The sequence below is a fragment of the Ranitomeya variabilis genome, chromosome 5 (assembly GCF_051348905.1).
Source record: "Ranitomeya variabilis isolate aRanVar5 chromosome 5, aRanVar5.hap1, whole genome shotgun sequence".
In the NCBI taxonomy this organism is placed as follows: domain Eukaryota; kingdom Metazoa; phylum Chordata; class Amphibia; order Anura; family Dendrobatidae; genus Ranitomeya; species Ranitomeya variabilis.
This window is the reverse complement of record NC_135236.1, coordinates 666,620,030-666,641,026: the sequence shown is the minus strand read 5'-3', so window position 1 is coordinate 666,641,026 and position 20,997 is coordinate 666,620,030. Positions and strand designations below refer to the sequence as shown.

The 20,997-nt window shown below is 51.8% G+C and overlaps 2 protein-coding genes across 5 annotated transcripts; one reads left to right on the top strand and one right to left on the bottom strand.

Annotated features, from left to right (window-relative positions):
- The first annotated feature begins 1,467 nt into the window (after positions 1–1,467).
- Positions 1,468–3,460, top strand: ETFBKMT (electron transfer flavoprotein subunit beta lysine methyltransferase). Its single transcript, XM_077261309.1, has 3 exons — positions 1,468–1,727; positions 2,109–2,239; positions 2,410–3,460. Exons 1-3 carry the CDS (start codon positions 1,474–1,476, stop codon positions 3,081–3,083), a joined length of 1,059 nt encoding a protein of 352 aa, XP_077117424.1. The 5' UTR covers positions 1,468–1,473; the 3' UTR covers positions 3,084–3,460.
- Positions 3,461–11,403: 7,943 nt separating this feature from the next.
- Positions 11,404–20,797, bottom strand: AMN1 (antagonist of mitotic exit network 1 homolog). 4 transcript variants are annotated; one of them, XM_077266665.1, is made up of 7 exons: positions 20,486–20,587; positions 15,841–15,979; positions 15,247–15,394; positions 14,948–15,165; positions 14,816–14,872; positions 14,469–14,580; positions 11,404–12,092 (listed from the first exon to the last, which is right to left on the bottom strand). In XM_077266665.1, exons 1-7 carry the CDS (start codon positions 20,539–20,541, stop codon positions 12,022–12,024), a joined length of 801 nt encoding a protein of 266 aa, XP_077122780.1. In that variant the 5' UTR covers positions 20,542–20,587; the 3' UTR covers positions 11,404–12,021. The 4 variants fall into 4 exon arrangements, with proteins under 4 accessions (XP_077122780.1, XP_077122783.1, XP_077122782.1 ...); XM_077266667.1 differs by lacking the exon at positions 20,486–20,587 and adding an exon at positions 20,121–20,274 and having other exon boundaries at positions 11,405–12,092; XM_077266666.1 differs by having other exon boundaries at positions 11,406–12,092; positions 20,558–20,797.
- Between the last annotated feature and the right edge of the window lie 200 nt (positions 20,798–20,997).

The window sequence follows — 20,997 nt, the reverse complement described above, 5'->3', positions numbered from 1 at the left end:
ACCCCAAAGAACATCCGGGCGGCGGGCGCACTGCGCGTGCGCCCGCCATTTTTTCCCGGAAGAAAGATGGCGGCGCCCATGGGGAGACACGAGGAGCACCGGGGGAGGTAGGTAAGTATTGGGGGGCTATTGGGGGCCATCGGGGACCACATTTCTCTGTCCTCCGATGTGCGATCACATCGGAGGACAGAGAAATTAAACGGCAAATCGCGTTTTTTTTTTTTTTGTTGCGACCGCCGGTAAACGGTTAATTACCGGCGATCGCAACTCGGGGGTCGGTAAAACCCCCCCGAATCATGTTCTCTGGGGTCTCGGCTACCCTCGGCAACCGAGACCCCAGAGAAAATCCGACTCTGGGGGGCGCTATTCACTTTTTCCACAGCGCCGTTAATTAACGGCGCTGTGGTTTAAGTACCCTTAGCGGCCGCCGTTAAAAGGCGTATCGGCGGTCGTTAAGGGGTTAAAACTAAAAAAAAAGTTCATGTATATAGTCTTTGCCATTGTTTATTTTATTTGTTACTATTATTTTGTTTGGTGACCGGACCTGAAGGTCAAAGTAGTTATTCTGTATATACTGTATAATATGTGTGAGAGGAGAGAATGAGCGGCTGGACCAGTGTTCAGTATACTGATTATTTTCTGGCTAATATTTTTGTTATGTTTTCTGCTATTATTGTTGTTATGTTTTTCATTTTTATAATAAAAGATCTACAGAATGTAACTCAGGATCAGTAATGTAATGTATGTACACAGTGACTGCACCAGCAGAATAGTAAGTGCAGCTCTGGAGTATAATACAGGATGTAACTCAGGATCAGTAATGTAATGTATGTACACAGTGACTGCACCAGCAGAATAGTGAGTGCAGCTCTGGGGTATAATACAGGAGGTAACTCAGGATCAGTAATGTAATGTATGTACACAGTGACTGCACCAGCAGAATAGTGAGTGCAGCTCTGGAGTATAATGCAGGATGTAACTCAGGGTCAGTAATGTAATGTATGTACACAGTGACTGCACCAGCAGAATAGTGAGTGCAGCTCTGGGGTATAATACAGGATGTAACTCAGGATCAGTAATGTAATGTATGTACACAGTGACTGCACCAGCAGAATAGTGAGTGCAGCTCTGGGGTATAATACAGGAGGTAACTCAGGATCAGTAATGTACTGTATGTACACAGTGACTGCACCAGCAGAATAGTGAGTGCAGCTCTGGGGTATAATACAGCATGTAACTCAGGATCAGTAATGTACTGTATGTACACAGTGACTGCACCAGCAGAATAGTGAGTGCAGCTCTGGGGTATAATGCAGGAGGTAACTCAGGATCAGTAATGTACTGTATGTACACAGTGACTGCACCAGCAGAATAGTGAGTGCAGCTCTTGAACGCAGACGATGTGATCTAATCAGGCAAGGTGAATCACATGACCCTTCTGTCACGTGACTCCTACGTCATCCCCCTGACATTATGCTGCTGTGTAGATCTCTGCTACGAGCCTATAGAGGGAACGCTTTGTTCTGCGCCGCTCAGCTCCCTAGCGCCACCTACCTACAGAGCTTCATACTGCACAACACCGAGGTGGTAACAGAGCACCTGACACCGGAAATTAAATTACTGCTGCTCACCCCACGGTGTAAATATTGGCACCTCCCCCCCGAGCACTGGCCCTATGGCGACCCCTACTGGGCGATATACTGGCCGGGAGGACAAGCGCTGGCCAGGTAAGAAGGCATGCAGGTTCAACTCGTGAACATAATGCGCCCTCTTGTGGCTACTCAGCGGAATGACACAGGGAATACTTGTATTATTTACCGTAGTATGGCCGAACTGGTGATTAGCGCGCCCTCTTGTGGCCGTATTACAGAGTGACACACGAGATGTTTGTAGCGCGCCCTCTCGTGGCTATTTCGTAAAATTACACACGAGTTTTTGTAGCTCGCCCTCTTGTGGCCATTTTGCAGATTGACACAATTTTTGTTCTAATTAAAATCTGCAACAGGGGTCATTTTCCACAGCGTGCGCATGACATAATCCACAGCATTTCTGCCCCCTGATTACATACACATTTCTTTTCAGTCTGGGTCATTGCTGTCTGTTCGCAGGTTCTTCTTGGATAATCCAGATGTGATAAGAGGCAGAGGCGTTTTGGATCTGGGAAGCGGTTGTGGGGCCGTATCCATCGCTGCAAAAATGGGAGGAGCCTCTTATGTCGTAGCCAATGATATCGATCCAGGTGAGGGGCGTAAAATCCGCCGTTAGATACTGCTGTACCTAAGTATCATGTATCCGGCCTCGTCCTTGGCGCCTGTGGATAGGCCCTAAATATGTGTGATGGGACAGCTACATTAACCCCTTCCTACTGAAGCCATTTTTCATTTTACAAGGTCTCTCCCTTCTCTCCAGTCGCAGGAGCCGCTTTTGCTCTAAATTGCCAACTAAACGGAAGCGATAATTTACCTTTCATCACGGAGAACGTGATCGGTGAGGACGTGCGTCGGTGGGACGTGATCGGTGAGGACGCGCGTCGGTTGGACGTGATCGGTGAGGACGTGCGTCGGTGGGACGTGATCGGTGAGGACGCGCGTCGGTTGGACGTGATCGGTGAGGACGCGCGTCGGTGGGACGTGATCGGTGAGGACGCGCGTCGGTTGGACGTGATCGGTGAGGACGCGCGTCGGTTGGACGTGATCGGTGAGGACGCGCGTCGGTTGGACATAATCGGTGAGGACGCGCGTCGGTGGGACGTGATCGGTGAGGACGCGCGTCGGTTGGACGTGATCGGAGAGGACGCGCGTCGGTGGGACGTGATCGCTCTGGGCGACATGTTTTACGACGAGCAGTTGGCCGATTCTCTCCGCCTCTGGCTCAGACGCTGTGTGGAGCAACATGGGACCACGGTACTGATCGGAGACCCCGGCAGGGGACACTTCCTGGGGCACCCCATACAGAAAGAGCTGCGGAAAGTGGCAGAATATTCCTTACCGGAGTCCAGTAAGGAGGAGAACTACGGGCTGAGCACCAGCGCGGTGTGGAGATATGAGCCCGGACCTTCATCTCCACAAAGGGACCATCACTAATGGATGAGAGATTCCATACCAAATCTCATTTAGTGGGGTATAAAAACATGTCTGCTTTCTTCCAAAAATAGCGCCTCACCCGTCTGTAGGTCGGGCATGGTACTGCAGCCCGGCCTCATTCATTTGACAAAGTATGTTCTCTGTTTTTCTAATCTTGGAGAACCCCTTTAAGTCCCTCCCCGAAAAGTAATCTCCACCTTCCTGACTTCTTAGAAGCAAGGAATGTTGATTGGCTGAGAGGAGGAGCGTAGGTAAAATACTTTTCAGCTCTCTTGATTTGCAATGTAACTAGGGTAGGTACGGGTATGTAGACTTTTGAAATCTGAAATATGTAGAATCTTTGCAGATAGTCTTGATTAAAACCTTTTTTTGTCTCCAGACCTTGTGCAGTCTTATGTGTTTCCATGGTTACAGACCAAAAAAAAAAAATGGAGTTGGATTCTGAAATTACCCTTCCTAAGATACATCTGTCAGGTTCTGAATGTGCTGCAGTCTAGCGTCACGCGTGAGCTGAAGCTGCCAGCAGGTGGAGCACTCGAGACTGTGAACAGTGGCTGGCTGCTCCACTGCCGGAGGCGATGGATAGGAGGCTGGCGCTCTGCTGGGAGAGGTTATGGGAAGGGGAGGCTGGCGCTCCGCTGGGAGGGGTTATGGGAAGGGGAGGCTGGCGCTCTGCTGGGAGGGGTTATGGGAAGGGGAGGCTGGCGTTCCGCTGGGAGGGGTTATGGGAAGGGGAGGCTGGCGCTCTGCTGGGAGGGGTTATGGGAAGGGGAGGCTGGCGCTCTGCAGAGAGGGGTTATGGGAAGGGGAGGCTGGCGCTCCGCTGGGAGGGGTTATGGGAAGGGGAGGCTGGCGCTCTGCTGGGAGGGGTAATGGGCAGGGGAGGCTGGCGCTCTGCTGGGAGGGGTTATGGGAAGGGGAGGCTGGCGCTCCGCTGGGAGGGGTAATGGGCCGGGGAGGCTGGCGCTCTGCTGGGAGGGGTTATGGGAAGGGGAGGCTGGCGCTCCGCTGGGAGGGGTTATGGGAAGGGGAGGCTGGCGCTCCGCTGGGAGGGGTTATGGAAAGGGGAGGCTGGCGCTCCGCTGGGAGGGGTTATGGGAAGGGGAGGCTGGCGCTCCGCTGGGAGGGGTTATGGGAAGGGGAGGCTGGCGCTCCGCTGGGAGGGGTAATGGGCAGGGGAGGCTGGCCCTCTGCTGGGAGGGGTTATGGGAAGGGGAGGCTGGTGCTCCGCTGGGAGGGGTTATGGGAAGGGGAGGCTGGCGCTCTGCTGGGAGGGGTTATGGGAAGGGGAGGCTGGCGCTCTGCTGGGAGGGGTTATGGGAAGGAGAGGCTGGCGCTCTGCTGGGAGGGGTTATGGGAAGGGGAGGCTGGCGCTCTGCTGGGAGGGGGTATGGGGAGGCTGGCGCTCCACTGGGAGGGGTTATGGGAAGGGGAGGCTGGTGCTCCGCTGGGAGGGGTTATGGGAAGGGGAGGCTGGCGCTCCGCTGGGAGGGGTTATGGGAAGGGGAATCTGGCGTTCCGCTGGGAGGGGTTATGGGAAGGGGAGGCTGGCGCTCTGCTGGGAGGGGTTATGGGAAGGGGAGGCTGGCGCTCTGCAGAGAGGGGTTATGGGAAGGGGAGGCTGGCGCTCTGCTGGGAGGGGTTATGGGAAGGGGAGGCTGGCGCTCTGCAGAGAGGGGTTATGGGAAGGGGAGGCTGGCGCTCCGCTGGGAGGGGTTATGGGAAGGGGAGGCTGGTGCTCCGCTGGGAGGGGTTATGGGAAGGGGAGGCTGGCGCTCTGCAGAGAGGGGTTATGGGAAGGGGAGGCTGGCGCTCCGCTGGGAGGGGTTATGGGAAGGGGAGGCTGGCGCTCCGCTGGGAGGGGTTATGGGAAGGGGAGGCTGGCGCTCTGCAGAGAGGGGTTATGGGAAGGGGAGGCTGGCGCTCCGCTGGGAGGGGTTATGGGAAGGGGAGGCTGGCGCTCCGCTGGGAGGGGTTATGGAAAGGGGAGGCTGGTGCTCCGCTGGGAGGGGTTATGGGAAGGGGAGACTGGCGCTCCGCTGGGAGGGGTTATGGGAAGGGGAGGCTGGCGCTCTGCTGGGAGGGGTTATGGGAAGGGGAGGCTGGCGCTCTGCTGGGAGGGGTTATGGGAAGGAGAGGCTGGCGCTCTGCTGGGAGGGGTTATGGGAAGGGGAGGCTGGCGCTCTGCTGGGAGGGGGTATGGGGAGGCTGGCGCTCCACTGGGAGGGGTTATGGGAAGGGGAGGCTGGTGCTCCGCTGGGAGGGGTTATGGGAAGGGGAGGCTGGCGCTCTGCTGGGAGGGGTTATGGGAAGGGGAGGCTGGCGCTCCGCTGGGAGAGGTTATGGGAAGGGGAGGCTGGAGCTCTGCTGGGAGGGGTTATGGGAAAGGGGAGGCTGGCGCTCTGCAGAGAGGGGTTATGGGAAGGGGAGGCTGGCGCTCTGCTGGGAGGGGTTATGGGAAGGGGAGGCTGGCGCTCTGCAGAGAGGGGTTATGGGGAGGCTGGCGCTCCGCTGGGAGGGGTTATGGGAAGGGGAGGCTGGCGCTCCGCTGGGAGGGGTTATGGAAAGGGGAGGCTGGCGCTCCGCTGGGAGGGGTTATGGAAAGGGGAGGCTGGCGCTCCGCTGGGAGGGGTTATGGAAAGGGGAGGCTGGCGCTCCGCTGGGAGGGGTTATGGGAAGGGGAGGCTGGCGCTCCGCTGGGAGGGGTTATGGGAAGGGGAGGCTGGCGCTCCGCTGGGAGGGGTAATGGGCAGGGAAGGCTGGCCCTCTGCTGGGAGGGGTTATGGGAAGGAGAGGCTGGCGCTCTGCTGGGAGGGGTTATGGGAAGGGGAGGCTGGCGCTCTGCTGGGAGGGGGTATGGGGAGGCTGGCGCTCCACTGGGAGGGGTTATGGGAAGGGGAGGCTGGTGCTCCGCTGGGAGGGGTTATGGGAAGGGGAGGCTGGCGCTCTGCAGAGAGGGGTTATGGGAAGGGGAGGCTGGCGCTCCGCTGGGAGGGGTTATGGGAAGGGGAGGCTGGCGCTCCGCTGGGAGGGGTAATGGGCAGGGAAGGCTGGCCCTCTGCTGGGAGGGGTTATGGGAAGGAGAGGCTGGCGCTCTGCTGGGAGGGGTTATGGGAAGGGGAGGCTGGCGCTCTGCTGGGAGGGGGTATGGGGAGGCTGGCGCTCCACTGGGAGGGGTTATGGGAAGGGGAGGCTGGTGCTCCGCTGGGAGGGGTTATGGGAAGGGGAGGCTGGCGCTCTGCAGAGAGGGGTTATGGGAAGGGGAGGCTGGCGCTCCGCTGGGAGGGGTTATGGGAAGGGGAGGCTGGCGCTCTGCAGAGAGGGGTTATGGAAAGGGGAGGCTGGAGCTCCGCTGGGAGGGGTTATGGGAAGGGGAGGCTGGTGCTCCGCTGGGAGGGGTTATGGGAAGGGGAGGCTGGCGCTCTGCTGGGAGGGGTTATGGGAAGGGGAGGCTGGCGCTCTGCTGGGAGGGGTTATGGGAAGGAGAGGCTGGCGCTCTGCTGGGAGGGGTTATGGGAAGGGGAGGCTGGCGCTCTGCTGGGAGGGGGTATGGGGAGGCTGGCGCTCCACTGGGAGGGGTTATGGGAAGGGGAGGCTGGTGCTCCGCTGGGAGGGGTTATGGGAAGGGGAGGCTGGCGCTCCGCTGGGAGGGGTTATGGGAAGGGGAGGCTGGTGTTCCGCTGGGAGGGGTTATGGGAAGGGGAAGCTGGCGCTCTGCTGGGAGGGATTATGGGAAGGGGAGGCTGGCGCTCCGCTGGGAGGGGTTATGGGAAGGGGAGGCTGGAGCTCTGCTGGGAGGGGTTATGGGAAGGGGAGTCTGGTGTTCCGCTGGGAGGGGTTATGGGAAGGGGAGGCTGGTGCTCTGCTGGGAGGGATTATGGGAAGGGGAGGCTGGCGCTCCGCTGGGAGGGGTTATGGGAAGGGGAGGCTGGAGCTCTGCTGGGAGGGGTTATGGGAAGGGGAGTCTGGTGTTCCGCTGGGAGGGGTTATGGGAAGGGGAGGCTGGTGCTCTGCTCGGAGGGGTTATGGGAAGGGGAGGCTGGAGCTCTGCTGGGAGCGGTTATGGGAAGGGGAGGCTGGTGTTCCGCTGGGAGGGGTTATGGGAAAGGGAGGCTGGCGCTCTGCTGGGAGCGGTTATGGGAAGGGGAGGCTGGCGCTCCGCTGTGAGGGGTTATGGGAAGGGGAGGCTGGCGCTCCGCTGGGAGGGGTTATGGGAAGGGGAGGCTGGCGCTCTGCAGAGAGGGGTTATGGGAAGGGGAGGCTGGCGCTCCGCTGGGAGGGGTTATGGGCAGGGAAGGCTGGCCCTCTGCTGGGAGGGGTTATGGGAAGGAGAGGCTGGCGCTCTGCAGAGAGGGGTTATGGGAAGGGGAGGCTGGCGCTCTGCAGAGAGGGGTTATGGGAAGGGGAGGCTGGCGCTCCGCTGGGAGGGGTTATGGGCAGGGAAGGCTGGCCCTCTGCTGGGAGGGGTTATGGGAAGGGGAGGCTGGCGCTCTGCAGAGAGGGGTTATGGGAAGGGGAGGCTGGCGCTCTGCTGGGAGGGGTTATGGGAAGGGGAGGCTGGCGCTCTGCAGAGAGGGGTTATGGGAAGGGGAGGCTGGCGCTCCCCTGGGAGGGGTTATGGGAAGGGGAGGCTGGCGCTCCGCTGGGAGGGGTTATGGGAAGGGGAGGCTGGCGCTCCGCTGGGAGGGGTAATGGGCAGGGAAGGCTGGCCCTCTGCTGGGAGGGGTTATGGGAAGGAGAGGCTGGCGCTCCACTGGGAGGGGTTATGGGAAGGGGAGGCTGGTGCTCCGCTGGGAGGGGTTATGGGAAGGGGAGGCTGGCGCTCTGCAGAGAGGGGTTATGGGAAGGGGAGGCTGGTGCTCCGCTGGGAGGGGTTATGGGAAGGGGAGGCTGGCGCTCTGCTGGGAGGGGTTATGGAAAGGGGAGGCTGGCGCTCTGCTGGGAGGGGTTATGGGAAGGGGAGGCTGGCGCTCCGCTGGGAGGGGTTATGGAAAGGGGAGGCTGGCGCTCTGCTGGGAGGGGTTATGGGAAGGGGAGGCTGGCGCTCTGCTGGGAGGGGTTATGGGAAGGAGAGGCTGGCGCTCTGCTGGGAGGGGTTATGGGAAGGGGAGGCTGGCGCTCTGCTGGGAGGGGTTATGGGAAGGAGAGGCTGGCGCTCTGCTGGGAGGGGTTATGGGAAGGGGAGGCTGGCGCTCTGCTGGGAGGGGGTATGGGGAGGCTGGCGCTCCACTGGGAGGGGTTATGGGAAGGGGAGGCTGGTGCTCCGCTGGGAGGGGTTATGGGAAGGGGAGGCTGGCGCTCCGCTGGGAGGGGTTATGGGAATGGGAGGCTGGTGTTCCGCTGAGAGGGGTTATGGGAAGGGGAGGCTGGAGCTCTGCTGGGAGGGGTTATGGGAAGGGGAGTCTGCTGTTCCGCTGGGAGGGGTTATGGGAAGGGGAGGCTGGTGCTCTGCTCGGAGGGGTTATGGGAAGGGGAGGCTGGAGCTCTGCTGGGAGCGGTTATGGGAAGGGGAGGCTGGTGTTCCGCTGGGAGGGGTTATGGGAAAGGGAGGCTGGCGCTCTGCTGGGAGCGGTTATGGGAAGGGGAGGCTGGCGCTCCGCTGGGAGGGGTTATGGGAAGGGGAGGCTGGAGCTCTGCTGGGAGGGGTTATGGGAAGGGGAGGCTGGTGTTCCGCTGGGAGGGGTTATGGAAAGGGGAGGCTGGTGCTCTGCTCGGAGGGGTTATGGGAAGGGGAGGCTGGAGCTCTGCTGGGAGCGGTTATGGGAAGGGGAGGCTGGTGTTCCGCTGGGAGGGGTTATGGGAAAGGGAGGCTGGCGCTCTGCTGGGAGCGGTTATGGGAAGGGGAGGCTGGCGCTCCGCTGGGAGGGGTTATGGGAAGGGGAGGCTGGCGCTCCGCTGGGAGGGGTTATGGGAAGGGGAGGTTGGCGCTCTGCAGGGAGGGGTTATGGGGAGGTTGGCGCTCTGCAGGGAGGGGTTATGGGGAGGTTGGCGCTCTGCAGGGAGGGGTTATGGGGAGGTTGGCGCTCTGCAGGGAGAGGTTATGGGAAGGGGAGGCTGGGGTTCTGCAGGGAGAGGTTATGGGAAGGGGAGGCTGGGGTTCTGCAGGGAGAGGTTATGGGAAGGGGAGGCTGGGGTTCTGCAGTTAGAAGCTGGTGCTCTGCTGAGGAGGTCATAGGAGCAGGGCTGTGGTGTCGGTATCCCAAACCTCTGACTCCTCAATTTCCATGACACTGACTCCAACTCCACCAAATTTTGCTCCGACTCCGAGACACCGACTCCACAGCCTTGTCAGGGCTGTGGAGTCGGTGAGCCAAACTTCCAACTCCGACTCCTCAATTTCCATGACACCGACTCCACCAAAATAGGCTCCGGCTCCATGACTCTCCCTGCATAGGAGGCTGATGTTCTGCTGGGGGAGACAATGAGAAACTGGCGCTCTGCTGGCAGAAGATGAGACTGTAGTGTTTACTTAGTTGATCCGGCAAAGAGTCAAAAACAGACATGGTCCAATGTTTCAACCGAGAGTGATCTTAGTCAAGGACATTTGTGTATAGCAAGAGTCGGAAACCAGGCTCTGCTGGGGGAGAAGACTGGAGGCTGCCAGTCTAAAGGTGGAGGCAATGGGAAGCTAAAGTTCTGGTGGAGGCGACAGGAGGATGGTGCTCTTCAGGTGGAGGTTGGCATTCTGCTGGGGCAGGTAGCATAGTTACATAGTTATTAAGGTTGAAGGAAGACTTTAAGTCCATCTAGTTCAACCCATAGCCTAACCTAACATGTTGATCTAGAGGAAGGCAAAAAAAAAACATGTGGTAAGAGTAAGCTCCACATTGGGGAAAAAAATTCCTTCCCGACCCCACATACGGCAATCAGACTAGTTCCCTGGATCAACGCCCTATCAAGGAATCTAGTGTATATACCCTGTAATATTATACTTTTCCAGAAAGGTATCCAGTCCCCTCTTAAATTTAAGTAATGAATCACTCATTACAACATCATACGGCAGAGAGTTCCATAGTCTCACTGCTCTTACAGTAAAGAACCCGCGTCTGTTATTATGCTTAAACCTTCTTTCCTCCAGACGTAGAGGATGCCCCCTTGTCCCTGTCAGTGGTCTATGATTAAAAAGATCATCAGAAAGGTCTTTGTACTGTCCCCTCATATATTTATACATTAACATAAGATCACCCCTTAGTCTTCGTTTTTCCAAACTAAATAGCCCCAAGTGTAATAACCTTTCTTGGTATTGCAGACCCCCCAGTCCTCTAATAACCTTGGTCGCTCTTCTCTGCACCCGCTCCAGTTCAGCTATGTCTTTCTTATACACCGGAGACCAGAACTGTGCACAGTATTCTAAGTGTGGTCGAACTAGTGACTTGTATAGAGGTAAAATTATGTTCTCCTCATGAGCATCTATGCCTCTTTTAATGCATCCCATTATTTTATTTGCCTTTGTAGCAGCTGCCTGACACTGGCCACTGAATATGAGTTTGTCATCCACCCATACACCCAGGTCTTTTTCATTGACGGTTTTGCCCAGAATTTTAGAATTAAGCACATAGTTATACATCTTATTACTTCTACCCAAGTGCATGACCTTACATTTATCCCCATTAAAGCTCATTTGCCATTTATCAGACCAAGCTTCTAGTTTACATAAATCATCCTGTAATATAAAATTGTCCTCCCCTGTATTGATTACCCTGCAGAGTTTAGTGTCAAGAGGCTGGCGTTCTGCTGGTGAAGGTGTCGAGAGGCTGGCGTTCTGCTGGTGAAGGTGTCGAGAGGCTGGCGTTCTGCTGGTGGGGGTGTCGAGATGCTGGCGTTCTGCTGGTGAAGGTGTCAAGAGGCTGGCGTTCTGCTGATGCGGGTGTCGAGAGGCTGGCGTTCTGCAGGTGGGGGTGTTGAGAGGCTGGCGTTCTGCTGGTGAAGGTGTCAAGAGGCTGGCGTTCTGCTGATGCGGGTGTCGAGAGGCTGGCGTTCTGCTGGTGCGGGTGTTGAGAGGCTGGCGTTTGGTAGGTGGAGGTGTCGAGAGGCTGGCTCTCTGCTGGTGCAGGTGTTGAGAGGCTGGCGTTCTGCTGGTGGGGGTGTCGAGATGCTGGCGTTCTGCTGGTGAAGGTGTCAAGAGGCTGGCGTTCTGCTGATGCGGGTGTCGAGAGGCTGGCGTTCTGCAGGTGGGGGTGTTGAGAGGCTGGCGTTCTGCAGGTGGGGGTGTTGAGAAGCTGGCATTCTGCTGATGCAGGTGTTGAGAGGCTGGCGTTCTGCAGGTGGTGGTGTCGAGAGGCTGGCTCTCTGCTGTAATATGTGTGTATAGTATTTATTGCATTTATTTGAACCAAACTAACTTTTTATTTATAGTACACAGAACCAGTACAATACAAATCAGTATAATACAAACCAGTACAAAACAGAAAAGTGCAACTTTTGGTATTTTCTTTTCTCTTTAGGATGTTACTTGCAACAAGCTACAACTCAAGCAAATCCGCCCAACATCTCTCTACTCTCCTGAAACCTTCTGCTTCTCATGCACTGGAGGGCAGAGCCGTCAACATGCAATTCTCCCAGCCTGCAGCCACCACTAGAGGGAGCCAACTGCGTACAACTTCCATTGAGCTGAATAATAGCCCGGAGTACAGGGAGCTCCCTCTAGTGGTGGCTGCAGGCGGTGAAAATATCATTTCCCTCTTTGTCTAAATGCTGAGGATTTGTTGCTCTGTATCAGAAAAAAAATGAGCCTTGGTCTCTATGAAGATATTATGAAATTAATCCACTAATAACGAACTACTGGTATAAACAGAAACTTGGGGAACATTTGTCTCCTACTTTTGGGGGAGTGTTTTGGGCCCCTCGTGCTGAGTCTTGTCCCCCCACGACAGTGGTAACACTGTTGCTCATCCTGTGGTGGTCCCATCCTGTGGTGGTCCCAGGAGCTGTCGCTCCACTATACAGTCCACGTCACCTGACTGAGTTTTTTCGATCTCAGCAGCTGCTCTATGGCGATGGCCGAACGATCTGGAGGGGGCAAAAAAATCAAATTAAAATTATGTGATTGAAGTCGCAGACATGCAGATATCTGGGAAAGTGGAGTGACGCTGTGCTGGTCATCCAGCTTTCCAAGCTGATCTATGGGGTCTCATTCGTGTCACTAGGGGGTTAAACTTCGGTCTCCTCTCCCGTGTCCTTGGTTCCCACGCTCTCCGCTCTCCGGAGACAACAACATTCTTCTAATCTTTTTTTTTTTCAAGAACAAGGGAGAAACTGCTACTAATAGTTTCCTATTCTGTTGCCGCCAGATGCCGTGTTGTTCCTTTGCATCATTTGCTGTTTCTCAGTACACTGACTCTAGGGGGCGCTGTTCCCTTAATTTACGGTCAATAGTCCACATTATTGACAGTCGTATGAGGGCTTAATTTTTTTTTGGGACAAGCTGTAGTTTGGATTGACGCCATTCACTTTGGCGTATAAGGTATTGGGAAAAAATTCCAATTGCGGTGAAATTATGAAAAAAGTTACTGTATCCACACCCATGCCCATCACTCCTCATACTGTGTCTGCACCCATCCCCCTTCACTCCTCATACCGCATATCCACAACCATCCCCATCACTCCTCAATACTGTGCCTACACCCATTCCCCATCACTCCTCATACTGTGTCCACACCCATCCTCTCCATCACTCCTCATACTATGTTCGCACCTGTCCCCGTTACTCATACTGTGTCCGCACCCATCCCCCTCACACTGTCCGCACCCATCCCCATCACTCCTCACACTGTGTACGCACCCATCCCCCTCACTCCTCATACTGTGTCCGCACCCATCCCCCTCACTCCTCACACTGTGTACGCACCCATCCCATCACTCCTCATACTGTGTACGCACCCTTCCCCGTCACTCCTCATACTATGTATGCATCCATCCCCCATCATTCCTCATACTGTGACTACATAGACTCCCCTCTTGCTCCCATACTGTGTCTGCATATACTCCCCCTCTTGCTTCCCATACTGTGTCCGCATACACTCCCCCTCTCAATCCCCATACTGTGTCCGCATACACTCCCCCTCTTGCTTCCCATACTGTGTCTGCATACACTCCCCCTCTCGATCCCCATACTGTGTACGCATACACTCCCCCTCTTGCTTCCCATACTGTGTCCGCATACACTCGCCCTCTTGCTTCCCATACTGTGTCCGCATACACTCCCCCTCTCAATCCCCATACTGTGTACGCATACACTCCCCCTCTTGCTTCCCATACTGTGTCCGCATACACTCGCCCTCTTGCTCCCATACTGTGTCCGCATACACTCCCCCTCTCGATCCCCATACTGTGTCCGCATACACTCCCCCTCTTGCTTCCCATACTGTGTCTGCATACACTCCCCCTCTCGATCCCCATACTGTGCCAAAATACACTCACACTTTCAATCCCCATACTGTGTCCGCATACACTCCCCCTTTTGCTTCCCATACTGTGTCTGCATACACTCCCCCTCTTGATCTCCATACTGTATCCACATACACTCCCCCTCTTGATCCCCATATTGTGTCCACATACACTCCCCCTCTTGCTTCCCATACTGTGCCAACATACACTCACACTTTCACTCCCCATACTGTGTCCACATACACTCCCCCTCTTGCTTCCCATACTGTGCCAACATACACTCACACTTTCACTCCCCATACTGTGTCCACATACACTCCCCTTCTCGCTCTCCATATTGTGTCCGCATCTTACGTTAATAACATACTGGAAAAAAATGAAATGATGAAAAAAAAAGGAAAGAAACAGAAAAATTCTGCAGTAGTTTTTGGATTTCCCTTTTATAGCATTGATTGTGTGGCAAAAATGACCCTCTAAATACACTCTTCACGTTCTTATGATAACAGCGAGTCCACATTAATACATTTTATTGTTAATATTATTATTTTAGAGGTAAAAAATAAAATTAAAACATTGAAAGAAAAATTGGTTTCTGTAACTTTTTTATTTTTCTGTGGATGGAGCCTGTTTTTTTTTTTTTGCATGACGAGTTGCAGTTTTTATGAGTCCTTATTTTTATTGCATTTTTTGTGGGGTGAGGTGCAGCAATTCAATTTCATAGATTATTTGTGCAAACGTAAAAGTCCAATTTAACAAACTTTTTTTTTTTTTTTACCCCTCGCCTCCCAGCCCAGGACATATGAACCTCTGGTAGTTTGTCGTATGTGCACCAATATTTCGGTATTGCTGTATGTAGTGAATTTAATGTTCTCCTATGAAGCCCAGCCAAAGAGATGGCAGCGATGGGGGCAGCTCCCCGACACCCTTATATTTCTGGACTTGGCATACCCCTTTAACCCTTTCTTCACGTCGCATTGAACATCCGTAATGTCATCTGACCTGTGGTTTGTGGGCATCCGTGAAAGAGCAGGATGTCGATATTGGGGCAGCAGGTGAGGATGGCCTCCACCGCGTCGTCCGTCACGTACGTGCAACGATCGATGTGTATTTCCTGTGGGCAGTAATGGAAGGCATTCAGAAAGGGCGCCACACCCTGACCGTTGGTTATGTCTGGTATTGCAACTCGGCTCCAATTTAAGAGAACAATGGTCCCTAGATGAAGCACAAAGTGGCGAAACGTTTTGATATATGAAAATTAGGCTTCCTTTTTATAAAACTGGACCGTCCCTTTAAATTTGGCTGAACATTAAAGGATCATTCCCACAAATAGTAGGACGTAACCGTACCTTTAAATTCTGTGAACACCTGCTGGTCACAAGAGTGATGATGCCGCCATCGGTCACCTGCAGGGGGCAGTAATGACATCATGGTCACTGGCCCCCTCCGTCGTGGGTGTAATAGGCCGCGCCAGCTCTTACCTTTGTAGCGGACAGGTCCACGCTATGCAGCAGGGGACAGTTCTCGCCCAGCGCCCGCAGGGACGCGTCGCTGACCATGACGCAGCCGCTCAGATTAACGATCTGCAGTAGCGGGCAATTCAGCGATAACGCCAGGACGCCGACGTCGCTCAGATTGCGACATTTTTTAAGAGTGACTTCATGGAGGTACGGACAGGACTGGGCGACCGCTGTGATTCCTGGAGGGAGAGGAGGGACCACGTTATATCCGCCGTGTGCAGAGAGCAATACCAACATTTCGCCACTAGGGGGAGCTTCACCTTTAGAAGTGATGGCGGTCCTCTCCTCTCCTTTGCTGGCATTCAGATTTATTTTCTTGAGTTGTCGGCAGCGGGATACGAGCTGCAGAGCGTTGTCAGACACGTCACAGTCGCGGAGGTCGAGTTTTTTTACGGACGGATGAAGGACCTGGGAAATAAGACCCGAGTCTGACATCAGGGGGTGGAGAAGACAAGATTGTAAAAAAAAACAAAACATGGCGGCTATCCACAGGTAGTGTCCGCTCCATTCACTGCAGTACCAGTCATGGCCTCTGGACATCCGTGGCGCTGTTTCTGGTTGAAAATAGTCATAATTTCCTGCTCCCTTTAAAGTTAAGGTAATCTATCCATCACCAGATCACTATGGGCCACATTCTTCCGGTTTATTGCGGGGTACTGCCCTGTAAGATGTCGATATGATGGGAGGATAATATTGGGAAAAAAAAAAGATAAAAGGATGGGGCATGCTAAATTTCAACATGCCCAATCCTTTTGATCTCCTTGGAGTTAAGCCTCCTCCACAGGTGATGTGCCATGGGAGACCTTCCCTTTAAGGTTGTAAGAACTCAGATGGCAGTTTTGGGACTTTCTTACCCATCCGATGTTGGAGTCGGTGAGAAGTCCCTGGGCGCACAGAAGTGTTATCAGCTTGTCCTTCAGATGCGGGGGCAGAGGCTCCACGTCGGACGACATGTAGTACCGGGACAGGTTTTTGGACAAGAAGACGAGGCACCTGCAGGCAGAAAACACAGAGGTCAACGAATACGGCATCCCTGGAGCCCAAATCTTCTTAGAAATGGGGGGTTATTCAGGATTAGGAAAACATGGCTGCTGCCATTCAGGAAGAGCGCCAACCCCTACTAAAGTCATTGGAGCTGAGCTGCAATACTCCACACAACCTGTTGGCAGAGATGGCGCTGTTAGAAGAAGCAGTCATGTTTCTCTAGTCTTGGGCGACCCCGGGGGCCTCAGGCAGGTCTGTAATCAGGCTGCATGCGGAGGTGGGTGTGTGGGGAGACTGAATCTGTAGGGGATCTGTAAACAAGGGAGGTCCGGTCTAAGGTCTGTATATACAGGTCGGCAAGGGAGGTGTCCTTAGTGTTGGGGTCTTTATGTTTTAGGGGGTTTGAGGTAAGTATTTTCAGACGGCTTTGGTTTAGGGTCTGTATCTATGTATTGGTCTGCATTAGTTTATCGTCTGTATCTATGTATTGGTCTGTATTAGTTTAGGGTCTGTATCTATGTATTAGTTCGCATTAGTTTAGGGTATGTATCTATGTATTGGTCTGCATTAGTATGGGGTCTTTATCTATGTATTGGCCTGCATTAGTTTAGGGTCTGTATCTTTGTATGGATCTGCATTAGTTTAGGGTATGTATCTATGTATTGGTCTGTATTAGTTTAGGGTCTGTATCTATGTATTGATCTGTATTAGTTTAGGGTCTGTATCTATGTATTGATCTGTATTAGTTTAGCGTCTGTATCTATGTATTGGTCTGTATTAGTTTAGCGTCTGTATCTATGTATTAGTTTGCATTAGTTTATGGTCTGTATCTATGTATTGGTCGGCATTAGTTTAGCGTCTGTATCTATGTATTAGTTCGCATTAGTTTAGGGTCTGTGTCTATGTATTGGTCTGTATTAGTTTAGCGTCTGTATCTATGTATTAGTTCGCATTAGTTTAGGGTCTGTGTCTATGTATTGGTCTGCATTAGTTTGGGGTCTGTATCTATGTATTGGTCTACATTAGTATGGGGTCTGTATCTATGTATTGGTCTGCATTAGTTTAGGGTCTGTATCTATGTATGGATCTGTATTAGTTTAGGGTTTGTATCTATGTATTGGTCTGCATTAGTTTAGGGTCTGTATCTATGTATTGATCTGTATTAGTTTAGGGTCTGTATCTATGTATTGGTCTGTATTAGTTTAGCGTCTGTATCTATGTATTGGTCTGTATTAGTTTAGCGTCTGTATCTATGTATTAGTTCGCATTAGTTTAGGGTCAGTATCTATGTATTGGTCTGCATTAGTTTAGCGTCTGTATCTATGTATTAGTTCGCATTAGTTTATGGTCTCTATCTATGTATTGGTCGGCATTAGTTTAGCGTCTGTATCTATGTATTAGTTCGCATTAGTTTATGGTCTGTATCTATGTATTGGTCGGCATTGGTTTAGCGTCTGTATCTATGTATTGATCTGTATTAGCTTAGGGTCTGTATCTATGTATTGGTCTGTATTAGTTTAGCGTCTGTATCTATGTATTGGTCTGTATTAGTTTAGCGTCTGTATCTATGTATTGGTCGGCATTAGTTTAGCGTCTGTATCTATGTATTAGTTCGCATTAGTTTAGGGTCTGTGTCTATGTATTGGTCTGCATTAGTTTGGGGTCTGTATCTATGTATTGGTCTACATTAGTATGGGGTCTGTATCTATGTATTGGTCTGCATTAGTTTAGGGTCTGTATCTATGTATGGATCTGTATTAGTTTAGGGTTTGTATCTATGTATTGGTCTGTATTAGTTTAGGGTTTGTATCTATGTATTGGTCTGCATTAGTTTAGGGTCTGTATCTATGTATTGATCTGTATTAGTTTAGGGTCTGTATCTATGTATTGGTCTGTATTAGTTTAGCGTCTGTATCTATGTATTGGTCTGTATTAGTTTAGCGTCTGTATCTATGTATTAGTTCGCATTAGTTTAGGGTCAGTATCTATGTATTGGTCTGCATTAGTTTAGCGTCTGTATCTATGTATTAGTTCGCATTAGTTTATGGTCTCTATCTATGTATTGGTCGGCATTAGTTTAGCGTCTGTATCTATGTATTAGTTCGCATTAGTTTATGGTCTGTATCTATGTATTGGTCGGCATTGGTTTAGCGTCTGTATCTATGTATTGATCTGTATTAGCTTAGGGTCTGTATCTATGTATTGGTCTGTATTAGTTTAGCGTCTGTATCTATGTATTGGTCTGTATTAGTTTAGCGTCTGTATCTATGTATTGGTCGGCATTAGTTTAGCGTCTGTATCTATGTATTAGTTAGCATTAGTTTAGGGTCTGTGTCTATGTATTGGTCTGCATTAGTTTGGGGTCTGTATCTATGTATTGATCTGTATTAGTTTAGGGTCTGTGTCTATGTATTGGTCTGCATTAGTTTGGGGTCTGTATCTATGTATTGGTCTGCATTCGTTTGGGGTCTGTATCTATGTATTGGTCTGCATTAGTTTAGGGTCTGTATTTATGTATTGGTCTGCATTAGTTTAGGGTCTGTATTTATGTATTGGTCTGCATTAGTTTGGGGTCTGTATCTATGTATTAGTCTGCATTAGTTTAGGGGGCCTGGTCTGAAGTCTGTAATTTTTAGTAGTTTAGGTGTAGGAGAGAATCTGTATTTATTTATGGGTCCGTATTAGTTTAGGGGTCTGTATTTATTCAGGGAGATTAGTCTAGGGTCTGCATTGATCTATGGGTGTTGGTCTGGGCTCTAAAATTGTTTTGGAAGTTTCTATTTTTTTTACTTTTCTGGGGTCTCTATTGGTTTAGATGGTATATGAGAATTGTATTAGTTTAGGGGGATCTGTATTATTTAGGGGGCCTGGTCTGGGGGGGTCTGCATTAGGTTAAGGGGTCTGATCTGGGGTCTGTATTAGTTTTAGGGGGTCTGGTCTCCGGTCTCTATTCGTTAGGGGGATCTGTATTAGTATAGAGGGTCTGGTCTGGGGTCTGTATTAGTATAGAGGGTCTGGTCTGGGGTCTGTATTGGTATAGAGGGTCTGGTCTGGGGTCTGTATTAGTATAGGGGGTCTGATCAGGGGTCTGTATTAGTATAGAGGGTCTGGTCTGGGGTCTGTATTAGTATAGAGGGTCTGGTCTGGGGTCTGTATTAGTATAGGGGGTCTGGTCTGGGGTCTGTATTAGTATAGAGGGTCTGGTCTGGGGTCTGTATTAGTATAGAGGGTCTGGTCTGGGGTCTGTATTAGTATAGGGGGTCTGGTCTGGGGTCTGTATTAGTATAGAGGGTCTGGTCTGGGGTATGTATTAGTATAGAGGGTCTGGTCTGGGGTCTGTATTGGTATAGAGGGTCTGGTATGGGGTCTGTATTAGTATAGAGGGTCTGGTCTGGGGTATGTATTAGTATAGGGGGTCTGGTCTGGGGTCTGTATTAGTATAGAGGGTCTGGTCTGGGGTCTGTATTAGTATAGAGGGTCTGGTCTGGGGTCTGTATTAGTATAGAGGGTCTGGTCTGGGGTCTGTATTAGTATAGAGGGTCTGGTCTGGGGTCTGTATTAGTATAGAGAGTTTGGTCCGGGGTCTGTATTAGTACAGAGGGTCTGGTCTGGGGTCTGTATTAGTACAGAGGCTCTTGTCTGGGGTCTGTATTAGTATAGAGGGTCTGGGGTCTGTATTAGTATAGAGGGTCTGGTCTGGGGTCTGTATTAGTAAAGAGGGTCTGGTCTGGGGTATGTATTAGTATAGGGGGTCTGGTCTGGGGTCTGTATTAGTACAGAGGCTCTTGTCTGGGGTCTGTATTAGTATAGAGGGTCTGGGGTCTGTATTAGTATAGAGGGTCTGGTCTGGGGTCTGTATTAGTAAAGAGGGTCTGGTCTGGGGTCTGTATTAGTATAGAGGGTCTGGTCTGGGGTCTGTATTAGTATAGAGGATCTGGTCTGGGGTCTGTATTAGTAAAGAGGGTCTGGTCTGGGGTCTGTATTAGTATAGAGGGTCTGGTCTGGGGTCTGTATTAGTATAGAGGGTCTGGTCTGGGGTCTGTATTAGTTTAGGTGGGGGGTCTTAGTTTTGGGGGTCTGACATCTTTTTTCAGGTGGTCTTGTCTAGAATCTGTATTAGGTTTGGGGGTCTGGACTGAGGGCTCCATACATTCTGGGATGTAATGTGGAATCCATGTGCCATAGTTGGGCCTTGTATCCTATATAATGGCGCGATGTGCTGCTTTTTGCTTCCTCTTCAGTATAAATCCCACATTACGGCGGATGGACCACCAGGGACCCCCAGATAGTACATACTTATTGTTGCCCATAGCAACCAATCACAGCGCAGCTTTCAATTTTCAACAGCATTAGAAGAAATGAAAGGTGCTCAGTGATTGGTTGCTATAGACAACAAGGGCCGTTAAAAATATAGCTTTCCCACTGTGACTGTTTCAATTAACTTTATTTACAACTAAACAGCAGAACATATGAGCAGAAGATGTAAACACACCCCTCCTTCCCCGTAACCCTCACCGACATATGTCGTCAACATCAGGCTCAGCCCTCCTCCCCCGGTCCACAAGTGACATCCCAGGTCCTCCTCACCTGTCTAATAAAGGGTCAACCCGGCGGCAGTTCATGGTCAACACCAACCGGTCAGCCGCAGTCAGGAACCGTCTAAAAAGAGCCCAGGTAGCCACAATACGTATCACACCGGGCTGGCTCCGCTCACTCTCGTGTCCCCTCTGATTACCGCCCTCATTATAAGCTCTGTGCTAAGGTAGCGAACACTTTAATCCTTCCGCCCCTCGATAAAATGGTGAGCAGCTTAAATAAAACAGTTGGTAGTTTGTAGACGATCCCTTATGTGAAATGCATTCTGGGAACTGTAGTTTTCCTCTCATGTGACGTATTTTGCTCCCTCTAGCGGCGGATGGTGGAATTACAGGAAGAAGATAAATAAATAAATAAATAAATAAATAAATAAATAAATAAATTAAAAAAAATATATATATATATATATATATATATATATATGCAATTAG